We start from the raw sequence: 13,434 nt of genomic DNA on the forward strand, positions 1-13,434 counted from the left end.
AGCCTGTGGGCCAGTTGTTAAATCTACCATATCAATTATATAAACTTATAATTATGTAATTTAGATTTTAAAAGGTATTTATAAGTATATAAAACTCAGCATTTCATAAAGGTTTTACTAATATGTATGCTCTTAAAGTTTTTTTAACTTATTTTATCTATATAGTGAAAATGCTTTAGATATATTACTGCTCATTTCCTCCCAATGCCACATTCAAGGACTTCACATTGGAAACTTAGAAACTGGCCATGATAGGAGAATTTATACCATGGCTATTATAAAACACTACAAATTTGGGAATCCCCTGGCATCCCAGTGGTTAGGATTCCACATTTCCACTGTAGGGAGCATGGCTTTAATACCTGGTAGGGGAACTAAGATCCCTCAAGCTTCAGGGTCAAAAACAAACAAACAAACACAAACCCCTACAAATTATAGCTTGATTTAATATTTTGTTCACTGTTAAGAAAGTGATGAGGACTTCCCTGGCAGTCCAGTGGTTAAGACTCTGTGCTTCCAATGCAGGGGGTATGGGTTTGACGCCTGGTCAGGGAACGAAGAAGGAAACATGCTGTGCAACATGGCCAATAAATAAATAAATAAACGAGTAAAAAAGGTGATAAAAAATGTCAATAGGGTAGATTAAACTTAAGAGTATATCTTGTCTGTAGTCATTACATTTTGAACAGCAGAAAAATTGAGGAGTATTACTCCAGTATTTGAAAATGATTATTTATCAGAAATTGCTTACTGAAATGAAGTTCCAACATAAATCTTTGTGTTTCACATTTGTCTTACTTCACAGAGTAAATGAAAATATTAACCAAGATTCATATCAGGACTAAGCTTGTTTATAGACTGCAACCATAGGTTGGTTACAAATGAAGTCCATAAAAAAATCAATTAAAAAAATCATTAATAGCATTTTGTGAGACTCAATTGGCTATACAAAATTTATAAGAAAAGGTATTATATATTTTATCATTGTTTATGATAAAATAATTGTTTATCATTGTTTACATCAGTATATATCAGCAAATTTATAATAAAATTGTGCATATATATTTATAAATAATTATTAGCACATTACTGTTCCACTCCCTTCTGAAACATCATGAAAAAGACAGTAAAGGAATAAAAAAGGCATAAACTCACAGGACAAAGAATAGGAACAGATACTCTAATAGAGGATATGTGTGAATTAAATCGTGGAAAATGTAACAGTGGTAACTGACTTGGCGGAACAGAGGAAAGCTGAGATTTGACTGGATGGTAGAGAAGTCAACAGGAAACAAGACAAATTCCAGAACTCGGAGAAGTTTCAGACTTGAAAGCACCAAGTCCCTCCGAAGTTTTGGGGTAGGGCTTAATTGATGAATGAAAAGTCTTCATAACAACTAAATAGGCCTTTGACCTCTTCCCTCCAGTCCATGCAGCCAGGCAGTGTCCTGGTTTTCACTTCACGGATAGGTCTATTCTCTGGAGAAGGTAGAGTTGCTGAATTTGGGTCACCAGGCATAGCAGAGTAATGTCTATGTCACTATTCAGAATATGTGGGATGGTCCTGTTCCCTTCCTCAGCTCAACTCCCCAAATACAAGCCACCCAAGTTTAATTCCTGGCCCCAAAACCCCACACTTCTCCTTCTTCCTGGAGGAGACTAGATTCTTTTCCAGGGAAACTGGCTTTAGCTTGACAATATCCACCTCCGCTACTTTGAGCTGCCAACCAACTATTTTTTTGGTGTCTTCCTTTGACATATAACAGCCAGGGATCATCAATCATTTTAGGAAGAGTCTTAAATATGAAGAACAGAGACCAAAATAAACAGAGGGAAATGGAAAGAATGTAGAAAGTAGAAGAAAACTTAAAAAAAAAAACAAAAAACACAAAACTTCAGAAAAGGATATGGACAAGAATGGGGGAAAGGAGGGAGAGGGTGAGATGAATGGAGAGTAGCATGGAAGCATATATACTAACATATGTAAGATACACAGCCGAAGGAGATTTGTTGTATGACTCAAGGGGCTCAAACCGGGGCTCCGTAACAACCTAGGGGAAGGGACACATGTACGCCGATGGCTAATTCATGTTGATACACGACAGATATCTAACCAGTACTGTAAAGCAATCATCAATCAATTAAAAATAAATTTTAAAAAGGATCAAGGCCAAAAAAAAAAAAAAATCGAGATCTTGCATTCTTGAAAAAGGATAAGAAGAAGCTTTTAAAATTGAAAATAATAGAAATTTAAAAAATGTAACAGAACAGTTTGAAGATTAAAGTGTTAGATGAGAACAGAAAAAAATGGAGACGATTTTATCCAATAAACAATACAAAAATATTCCCCAGAACTGAAGGACTTGAATTTCCAGATTGAAATTATACTGAAATTATTCAGCATAATTTGAATAAAGATGCACATTGAGGTACGCCATCATTTAGAACACCAAAAGTAAAGAGGATATTCTAAAAGCTTCTAGAGAAAACACAGCCTGGATACAGAGGACTGAGAATAGAATGACATCAGAGTTGAACAGCCACCCTGCAATTCTGATGGAGAATGTTTACAATCCCATACCTGGCCAAAATTTCAGTCAAGTGTGAGAACAGAAGTGAGATAATAAGGGGAATTTCCAGGATAATGGTGACCATAAGTCCTTGGAAGACAGTTTTGCAGTGGGCCCAGGGCAGGGGTCAGCGAACCTTTCCTGTGAAGGGCTAGATAATAAATGTTTTAGGCTTTACAAGCCATCTGGTCTCTGCTACAACCACTCAACTCTGCATCAAAACAGCCATAGACAATGACTGTGGTTTTCATCCAATAAATGTTATTTATGACTATTGAAATTTGAATTTCATAGAATTTTCATAAGTCACAAAGTATTATTCTTCTTTTGATTTTTTTCCCACCTACTGCAAATTGCAAAAACCATTCTTAGCTCATGAGACCTATAAAAATAGTAGTTGACTGACCCTTTACTTAGCCAGTGAAATAAGCAAGTGTAACAGAGGGCTTCAGCAGGAAAAAAAAAAGGAAATAGATAAATTACCTAGTGCAAATTTGAATATTCTGAGTGGAGTTTATTATTTTTCTGTAAAGTTCGGTCCAGGTTACTGAGAAGTGCTTAAAAAAATAAACATGTAAACAATGTCTAGGAAAAAGTTGTATAAGAAAATAAATGAAATCATAGTTAACATGTAATGAGCAGCTGTTACACAATATTTTATAGTATCAACATTGAGTATTTATTTAATTAAAAATTATGACACAGGACACCATAAAACTCTTAGAGGAACACATAGGCAGAACACTCTTGACACAAATGACAGCCAAAAATTATGACACAGGTGTATTGTGAAGACAGAAGAAAGTAGAAATTAGTAGTTCTCTAAATTTATACAGAGTTTAACCTTGGGAGAAAAAAAGAAATAGTAGAATATTATAAATATATTACTTAGAAACATGGAGGTAAACACCAGAAAATAATCAGAAAAGTGGATAATGTTGCCTTTGGGCAAATGGGAACCAAGATTATAGACAGAGGACTCAGAGGACTACCATTTCTTGTTTGTGTGTTTATTTCTAATAAGCCTTGAAGTAGTATTGGCCAGTTCACCTTTGGCATATACTATTAGCTGGAAAAATACCACCTTTCTGAAAGTGGGTCATCTCTTTCTAGCCATTTCCTGGTGGTTGTTCCAGTGCCTATGCATTCAGATTTCTAAAGAATTCTACATATTCCAATGTATATCATTTGGGAAATTATTTTTTAATGAAAAAAATCTAGGAATGAAACAATATTTTCTCTTATCTCTTCTGTATGTGTGTGTCCTGGGCCCTGGGTCATTATTACTATCTAACAGCCTTCTAATTAAATATAGTAAATGACACAAGTAGAGAATTAAAAGAATATGTCTTATCTGTCAGGATAGAAAGATGCAGTCTGAGATATTTTCTAGATTAACATTATATTAAAAAATAATCATAGCTCTTCCAAAATTAAAAGATAATGAATTCTCACCTCAACTAGGACAGAGGATTCAGCAAGCTAAGGATAAAGCAACCTTAGCTTTATTAAAAGCTTTAGATACTCTGTAGAGGATAACTGTTCAATTAATAGAGTATATAGCAATCTTTATCTAGATGAGACATGTACTGTCCCCTTTCCAAAAGAGTAATGAGACTTACAAATTCTTTTCGATAGATTAGGTGGGATTCCAACTGTTAACACTAGATAGAAACTCATTCTTTCATGATGACTCAAAGCATTTTTCTTATTTTTTTAAATTGAAAAATACACTTCCATTTTACTTACTTTGCTTTGAAGAGAATTTAAGGCCAATTCAAAAGAAAAAAGCCTGTACCACAACATGATAAAAAAAAAACGTGAGGAAATAAGAATATTGCCTTACAGAATAGACTATATTAAAAAAGTATTCATATACACGAATCAGAAATATTTCTCTAAGTCATCCTGTCCCTTCTCCTTACCATCACTCCCCTTTCTGTCTTTTGGCTTCAGTTGACATCACTATTTTTCCCCGGGCTCTCCCTTGCTTTTGTCTTTTGATATAGTCTATTTTCCCCTACTCTTTTTTCTTGCCTGTCCTGGGTCTTTGCTGCTGCATAGCCTTTTAGTTACAGAGAGCGGGGGCTACTCCTGAGTTGAGCGTGAGGGCTGCTCGCTGCGGTGGCTTCCCTTGCTGCAAAGCACAGGTTCTAGGGCTTCAGTGGTTGCAGCGTGCGCGCTCAGTAGTTGCCGCTCCTGGGCTAGAGAGCAGAGGCTCAATAGTTGCGGCGCACGGACTCAGCTGCTCCTTGGCATGTGGGTTCTTCCCAATTAGAGACTGAACCCGTGTCTCCTGCATTGGCAGCTGGATTCTTTACCACTGAGCCATCTGGGAAGCCCTCCTCTACTCTTATTTGGAAAATTTCAAACCTTGAGAAAATTTACAAGAATAGCATAATTAACATTCGTATCACTCACAGAGATTCACCAATTGTTATTGGTTAGCTATTTCTCTTTATAGGGGTATATGTGTAATGTCTAATGTATACTATACAATGTATCTATAACCACGTGCATGTGTGTTAAGCCGCTTCAGTTGTGTCCAACTCTTTTCGACCCTATGAACTGTAGCCTGCCAGGCTTCTCTGTCCATGGGATTCTGCAGGCAAGAATACTGGAGTGGGTTGCCATGCCCTCCTCCAGATCTTCCCGACCCAGGGATCAAACCTGCTTCTCTTATGTCTCCTGCATTGGCAGGCAGGTTCTTTATCATTAGTGCCACCTGGGAAGCCCCATCTAACCATGTATTTATATATAATTTATGTAATTTTTATATATTACACACACCCCCCTATACAGAAAAATAACAGTTGGTGTACCTAGGTGCATGATATATGACTGTTCATGATCCACTAGGTACTGTGGTAGGTAGGGGATACAATTGTGAGGAAGACCAACATAGCCTGTCCTTATGGAATGTTTACTGGATGTTTACATCATCTCTTTTGTGCCTCCATAGCATTCCTTTTTACACACCCTTATTGTGACATTTATTACATAGCATTGTAGTTTTTGCTTACACATTTGTCACCCTACTGGACTGTGAGATATTTCAAGGGTAGGATAAATTTTATTCATCTCTTTCCTCAGGATTTAAAGTATAGCAGGCATTAAGTAATGTTTCATTCAATAAATTAATGGAAGAAATCATTCCTGCTAAGTGTTATCTAACAAGTGTTCTCTATTTTGATTAAGAATATGCTTTAATACAATTCTGAAAAGTCTCTTGGTGAAGGAGTTTTTTAGTTCTTCAAATCATACCACACCTTCATATGGTTAAAGGATGGGTCCAAAAGTATTTCCAGTACAAAGATGGAATCAGTAGTAGAGAGAGAATTACACTCTTCCACAAGAGCAGCTGCTGCTGCTGCTAAGTCTCAGTCGGGTCCGACTCTGTGCGACCCCATAGACGGCAGACCACCAGGCTCCGCTGTCTCGGGTATTTTCCAGGCAAGAGTACTGGAGTGCCATTGCCTTCTCTGCCACAAGAGCAGGCACTGCTACTAAAACTCCACCCTGTGATACCAAAAATGCTTTTGGTCTAGGGGTACTTTTAAAGCATGGCAGCAACGGAAATTGAAATCAAGTCCTATGTCTAATTTATAATGAAAACGAATGCCCGTTTTTTCGTTCTGTTTCTTGTTTCTCTTTTGGTCTAGCCCAACAATAAGTAATGAAAGCCAGGTTCCTCGAGGCACAACTTTTAGATAAACACCCCTGTTCATCTGCAGTTCTGAATTATCTTCCAGGGTAAAATGACTTTTACAGATTGTATTGATACAGATCCCAGGGCCCACAGACCACTGGATTAAAGACCCCTAGACTGCAGACAATTAAGATGATTAATCTCAGCTCCTTTTTTCTTCCCCTTTAAAAACCCAGAACTCAGAGACCAAGTTGGAGTGAAATCTGAGACTTATGTCTCATTTCCATGCTTGGCTCCTTACAATAAAACCCTTACTTTGCGGCAAACTCCCCCAGTCAGAGTTTGGATTTCTGTGCTGCAGACACAGGAGCCCTTTGGCTTTCTGCGCTGCAGACACCGAAGCCCTTCGTTCGGTTTAAAAATGACAGTTGCGTTTCTTTAATATCTTCCTAAAACACATTTTAAAGGAAAAATGTGTTTACACTCCCACAAACAACTTTTAGTCAATCACTTTCCATTATCAGTCCAATTGATTGCTCTTGAGAATCCACAGGGCTATTTTTGATACTTGCTTATATTTAAATTTACATTTTATGTTGTGCAGCATTGCTATTTGTTAGCTCCAGTCTTGTTTTTCTAAAGAGGATGCGCTCCCTAAAGCTTAGCCCAGCATAGTACTAGGCACATATAAAACAGCCGATACTCTCACAGAACATAGGGCGATATTAAGACTATATCGAGGAACACCGTAGTACTCCCTGTCAAAAAATGTACTTTCTCAAAGTGCATAGGAATCGGGGGTCTTGTTAAAATGTATATTCTGATTCAGTAGGTCTGGGTGGAGCCAGATAATCTGCATTTTAAATAAGAACCCAAGTGATGCATTTGCAGTTGGTCCACGAACCACATTCTGAGCAGCAAATACAAGCACAGGAATGTGCAAAAGGAAGGCGGATACTTTGCTCCAAAACATATTTTTGCAGAGCGTTAATTAAATATAACTATGATTAGAGCCGAGCCAGGTGGAGCACTTCTTACCCAGCCTTAACCCTCTTTTCCGATTCATCTACTCTCCGAGTCCAGCCAAAGTTCTCACCTTTGCAAACCGTTACGAACGCCAGCAGCAACAGACCTAGCTGCAGGAGAGCGAGCCCAGGTAACGTAGGAAGATAACCCTGCACTTACTAGTCTTAAGAGTCCGGGGATACGATGGAGTCACGTCAGAGGCCTCTCCCTTGCCATAAAGGAAAATTCAAAATTAAAACCTTATCGCGAAGGGACCAATCGTAGCCTTGGTCTTTCCACAATTCGCTCTCTATGTAGTGCCGGGAGCAGTTTGGCTTGTAATTGGCTGAAGCAGCACGAAGCTCAGACCAATCAGGAATGAGGCGCTTCTTGTATGAATAAGGGGAAGGCGGGAGCGAAGTGGAGGGGAAGTCAGAGAGGAAAGGCGTGTCACGTCCCCTTTTCTGCTTGTGGAAGCTTTTGCGTAATTGGTTGGCTCTTCTTCCGACTGCACCAATCGCAAGCTCCCCTCTGCAGAACCCTCGCTGTGAAATTAAACGCCGAGATACGGCCGCAGCCAATGGGAAAGAAAAAGGTGCAGGAGCCAATCCTCCTGCGGCGTTTTGTGTCCTTGCCCAACAGGAAAAGGTGTTTCATGAGGAGGGGCGTTTCCCAGCCTCCAATGGGCGGGCGCCGGTGAAGCGGCGGGACCAATGAGAACGAGACATTGAATGACAGCTGTCCAATAGGGACCCTCAGTGCTGGTACGGTTTGCGGCTTAAGCGCCGCCGCGGTCTGAGGAATGTCAACTATTCAACATGGAGGCGGAGGTCGATAAGCTGGAACTGATGGTGAGTGTGAAGTGAAGGAGATCTACTGGGTCGTTTATTTTTTCCCCGATGGCCTCCAAGTTGGAACGCGATTTGTAGTCGCCGGAAACCCTGGGCGGAGGAGGCTGGACTAAGGCTCGAGCTCCCTCCTCCTGCACCAAAGGGAGTCGCCGCCGCCTGGTCTCTTTTTAACTGCCGCGAGGGAAGGGGTTACATCCGGGAAACTCGTGAGGGAAATGGCGGGAGATGCTGAGGGTGCGGGGCCTTTGGAATTCCTTGTTCCTTGCCCTCAGCTTTGCGCCCCTCAAGGAGCTGTGGTTGATGCAGACAGCGTTCTGTGTATTTCCACCGAAAAGACCTGACAGAAATGGTCTCTAAACGCCCCTAGAAGGGGAGAGGTCGTTCACCCTCCGAGAAAGCGGGGATAGAGGGTGGGGTGGGAAATACACCGAGAGCGGCGGAGAGAAATCCCTTTAGGGCTGAAGCGTCCACGTTCAGCCCGGAGCAGGCTGAACAAGTCTGAGAAAGGATGCTTTAGTCGCGTGCACAACTTCTTGGCGGCTGAGGAAGCTCCTAGACCAGTTTGGCCCTTCGGTGGGGGAGAAGTGTGAGCCTTGGGAATGTGAACCACGAGCTCCTTTGCAGGAACGCGGGCGGGATTGGGATGTGGATTACACCGGTGCTCTGGAGTTGCCTAGCTTCATTCATTGAACGTAGGGGGCGGGGGCGAATAATTGGAAAGGACTCCCGCTGCTGCTAGGCTTGTTCGAGGGCGCCAAACTGGAGGGCTTGTCCTAGTTTTTTCTTTTGGACCCTTCCCTCACTTGTCCTCTTTATTCTTTCCCTCCCATTCGTTGACTAGTGGCTTGATCGCCCGCGCTTTTTCCTTAGTTCCCTTGTTCTGTCTACCCCCCCACCCCCACCCCCCACTGCATTACGAGTGTTCGGATTGGGCTGGTTTCCTTTAAAATGTGGAATTTGGAGGACGCACCCATCATTGATTGATCTCCTGTTCGGTTTTTTTTTTGTTTGTTTGTTTGTTAAAAATAACAAGGTTAAGTAAAAAAGCCAAAATCTCCATCACAGTCCGCTCCTCGTCTCCCTGCCATTCCCTGGCGTTACTCCTAGAGTATCGTTTGTACCTGTGCTACCCTCCCCGAGCTCAACCTTGGGTCTCCTTAATATCCGCAACGTGTAGTGGTCTTTGAAGAAAAACTGTACGATCCTCACCCCCATTCCCACCTCCAGAAAATGCGAGACCTTGATAGATCTTATTATCGTTTTCTTCTTATGTATTAATGAATTGAAGTGCCTCTAATTAATATATTATACAAAACCGACTTTCATTTGCTTTCATTTGCTTCTAACGTTTTCAATTTTGATTTTCTTTGTGGGGTGTGTGTGGAAATTGGGAAGGCGAGAACTGGCAGCAAAGAAGGTAGAATTTAATACAGCTTTCCAAATCTGTAATAAATGAACTTTTAGTTAAAAGTTAACGGTCTTTTAAAAAAATCCTAGTTTTTCCCTCCATTATGAATTCCTACCTCCAGATGGATATTTCTGCCTAATTGTAAGGTGCTAAGTGATACTAATTGTACTTTTAACAGTTTTTTCCCCCTTCAAGTTGGCTTTTCATTTTGAGGTACCAATGAAGTCTTTCCTGACTTTGCATTAGAGTCAATAGTCTCACAGGACATGGTTTAGATTGAACACATTTTATTTTAAGGGGAAAACAATGATGTTTACATCTCGGAAAAAAAAAATAGGTTTTAGAAAACTGAGGTAACCAGTCTCTTAATTTAAACTTTTAGATGATTGAATGATGAGGTAGTTTTTAAAAGTTCTTTTTCTGAGAGAGAGAGAAGAAAGCAAGTCTTCTTGAATTCCTTTTAACTGAGTCGTAACTTTTTTGCTGTTCAAATTCTTTGTTTCCATAATCACGGAAGCAAAATTGTTTAAAAATTGTATTTGAACTATTATAGTTGTATTATTATTGCTTTGTATTGATTGGGTAGTATAAAATAGGATAGCTCATCTTTAGATTTGCCATGTGCTTTTAGAAAAAAATGTTTTATCTGTGAATGGTTTATTTTCTAAGATTCCAAAGGTAAATGATTTCCTGTGCAATCCTCTGATTTTTGGTTTTATAATAGATTTGTTGAGGAATCAATGTTGACTATTTAATAAATGAAATAGAATACATATTATCTAACTTTGAAAAAGAAGTACTTAATTTTTTAGACAAATATCCTCATCTTTTTTTTTTTTTTTCAGGGGTTTTAACTCCTGATTCAGAAAATTAAACATTTGTTTCTAAATATCTGTTTTAAAAGCCTGACTCTTGGCTAGCAGAGTTGAAATACTCTAATATCTGAGATATGTGACCTAGGATTTGAGGTCAAGACACTCATGTTCCAGCTGTCCTGAATTTATGTTCATTTCTTAGGCTCAATCCAACCAAGTAGCTGACCTGGATCACTTAAGGGAAGGTTGGTAAAAATAATGGAAAGTGTTTTTGCATCACTCCTCATTATTAATGGAGGAATAAGCTCATTGTAGGGTAATCTTTGTTCTCTAACTTTCTTTTCTTCACTTCACTTTTTGCTTTAGTGTTATTTGTCTAGTGTCCTTTTGTGATAAGGTAGTGATTATGCACAAAAGGTAGTATAATACTATGATATTATCCTATTTCTGGGTGGACATCTGACTTCAGAATGATTTCTTACCATTTAAAAGGTTAGGATGTTAATTGGCTTGAATCCAAGGAAATCTGATTCTTAAATCTCAAGAGTCTTCTCCTCCCATTATTATTTTCTCTTTGATTTTTCTCAGCTTGAAGGAAATCTTATATTTAAGATGTTTTAGGGGTTAACTGAAATTTTAAAATCCCCTTTCATAGCATTCAGTTAAGTAGTGCTAATAGTATCCTGTTTATGACATATTGATTTCCTGAAAGTCTATAAACTCTTGAGATAGGTAAATGCTTTTTGTATTGTAGTTTAGATTCCACAGAGATAGGTTGGGTTTATGGAAATTGGGAAACTTATTTTACTTTTCATTTGTTTTCTTTGGTAATCTTATTGTTTTGTGTGGCAGTTCATCAGTCAATTGCTATGGGGGCACTAACCAACACCTCTCAGCAGAGCAGAAATATTTTCACAACTTTGCCTTAGTGGTAATTATAAGCTGTTCTGTTAATACCAGTTCTAAGGTATTAACAACACCCATGTTAATAACTTATACAGCTTATGACTTATTTACAAAATCCCTTTCTATATCTGTGCATGTTTCAGTTTGAGTATTAATCATAGGTTAGTCGTAAAAAAAATACCACTTTGATGTTTAAATCTTAGTCTTTTTTTTTTTTAACATTGATATAAATGTTCTTAGGTTTTGGATGTCTTCTGTCCAAAGTGGCAACCCTTCTTTGTATTCTTCTCACACTGAAGCTTCAACTGATGCAAGATGCTTTTATGTCCTTCCTACCTATTACTGCTAACGAATGCTCTGACTTTATTGCACTACTGTACTTTACAGCTAGCAGTGCAATAGTATTGTCAAAGCATCTGAAAGCAGAACATACACCAGAATTTTGATTCTTGCCTTACATCTTTCTTCAGTGTCTGTGAGTAATTTACTGCAACCTGTGTTGCTGAAAACTATATAACTTTATTACCAAGAGTATATGTTTTAGAAAGTAAATAATTTGAAAAAATAAGTTTTCAAATAATTAAAAATTCACTGTAATGCATTATGAACCACATCGAGAGAATACATTTTATAGCTAACATCATTATGCCTTGTCTAAACATGTAGTACTTTGTTATTTGATTCTTTCTGTTATAGATTTGGATAGGTTCTGCCTAGTCTCAGGTTTTATTGAGTTTGAAGATGAATTAGTAAGTGATAAAAACAATCCCCATTGTATATGTCCTCCGGTAACCTGCCTCAAATCTTAATTGGTGTTAATTTTGTGTATTGTTTAGTAAATGCTTGAGTTTAAAACTTTAGAATGCATGTTTTAAGGTTCTTTTTGTAATTGTGAGATATAATAAAATGTGAATCCATCACTTCTTTTTTTGTAATCAGTTTGAGATAGAATTTACTAAAATAGAGTAAAACTCAACAGCTCTAGTTGTACAGTTTGATGAGTTTTGACACGTTTATAGTCATGTAACCACCACCGCAGTTATGATATACCATAAAAATTACTCTTATAACCGTTTGCAGTAAACCTCCTCCCAAACTCTCTGGCAACCACCAATCTCCAGTTTTGCCTTTCCTAGAAGTTCATAAAAATGAAATTATATACACAAAGCTTCAAGTCTTTTGTGTCTGGCTTTTTGCACTTAGCATAATGCTTTTAAGATTCACTCATATTGTGCGTATGTATTAGTAGTTGCACCATTTTTATTGATGAGTAGTGTTCTGTTGTTTAGAATATCAGAAATTATCTGTTCACCAGGTTATGCCCGTGATGTTATTTCCAGATTTTGCCTATTATGAATAAAGTTGTTCTAAACATTATAATACAAGTCTTTTATGGACATAATGTTTTTGTTTCTGTTGGACAGCATCATAAAAGTATGATCTTACAAGAAACTGCTAAAATCTTTTTCAAAGCTCTGTCTTAGGGTTCTAGTTTCTCTGAACCCTCACCAACATTTAGTAATATTGTCAGCCTTCATTTTAGCCATTCTAGTAAGTGTATAGTGGTATCTCGTTATAGTCCTAATTTACATTTCCTTAATGGCTAATGATGTTGAACATCTTTTCATGTGCTTATTCGAAGTTGGTATATCTTTTTTTTTTTTCGAAGTTGGTATATCTTTAGTGAATATATGTTAAAATCTTTTGCCTATTTTTAAATTAAGTTTTGTCTTTGTATTAATACAAAAGTCCTTTAATTTTATTTGCTTTCTCGCTGTCTTAACAGTATTGAATCTTCTGATACATGAACATTCTTCTGATACCCTTCTGATATAGGTCTTACTTAATTTCTTTTATAACCTAGTATGATTTCTATTGGTGTTCTGTATCTTAAAAGTAGAACAAGAACAGTAATTATACAATGTGTGTTGTAAATACATTGAATTTCAGAAAAAAATTAAGCTGTTAAGCAAATATCCTTAAAAGATGGCTAGGAGTGCTCGCTTCGGCAGCACATATACTAAAATTGGAACGATACAGAGAAGATTAGCATGGCCCCTGCACAAGGATGACACGCAAATTCGTGAAGCGTTCCATATTTTTATGCATGAGACAAGTGCTAGGGCCTGGTGCATTGGGAAGACCCAGAGGGATCGGGATGGGGAATACATGTAAATCCATGGCTGATTCGTGTCGGTGAGTGACGAAAGTCACTACAATGTTGTGGAGT

The 13,434-nt window shown here is 38.1% G+C and overlaps 2 protein-coding genes and 1 non-coding gene across 6 annotated transcripts in view; 2 read left to right on the plus strand and 1 right to left on the minus strand.

Moving 5' to 3' along the window:
- The window catches only part of PRR11 (proline rich 11), a 29,338-nt gene extending 21,778 nt beyond the window's left edge, over positions 1–7,560 (minus strand). The window contains exon 1 of one of the 4 annotated variants that reach the window (XM_043482804.1): positions 7,405–7,560. The gene's annotated coding sequence lies outside the window, so the exon portion shown is untranslated. Of the gene's footprint in view, positions 1–7,315 lie in introns of all 4 variants that reach the window. The other 3 variants (XM_043482827.1, XM_043482813.1, XM_043482821.1) reach the window with 3 other exon arrangements.
- A 373-nt stretch (positions 7,561–7,933) lies between these two features.
- SKA2 (spindle and kinetochore associated complex subunit 2) overlaps positions 7,934–13,434 on the plus strand; it is a 32,529-nt gene continuing 27,028 nt past the window's right edge. Inside the window, exon 1 of the mRNA XM_043482838.1 lies at positions 7,934–8,075. Coding sequence (XP_043338773.1) covers positions 8,043–8,075 — 33 coding nt within the window. The 5' untranslated portion in view covers positions 7,934–8,042. The remainder of the gene's footprint in view (positions 8,076–13,434) is intronic.
- On the plus strand, positions 13,201–13,307 carry LOC122424808. The gene has a single exon (XR_006264557.1). It is a non-coding gene; the product is annotated as a U6 spliceosomal RNA (small nuclear RNA).

This window comes from Cervus canadensis, chromosome 1 (genome assembly GCF_019320065.1).
Source record: "Cervus canadensis isolate Bull #8, Minnesota chromosome 1, ASM1932006v1, whole genome shotgun sequence".
Classification (NCBI taxonomy): domain Eukaryota; kingdom Metazoa; phylum Chordata; class Mammalia; order Artiodactyla; family Cervidae; genus Cervus; species Cervus canadensis.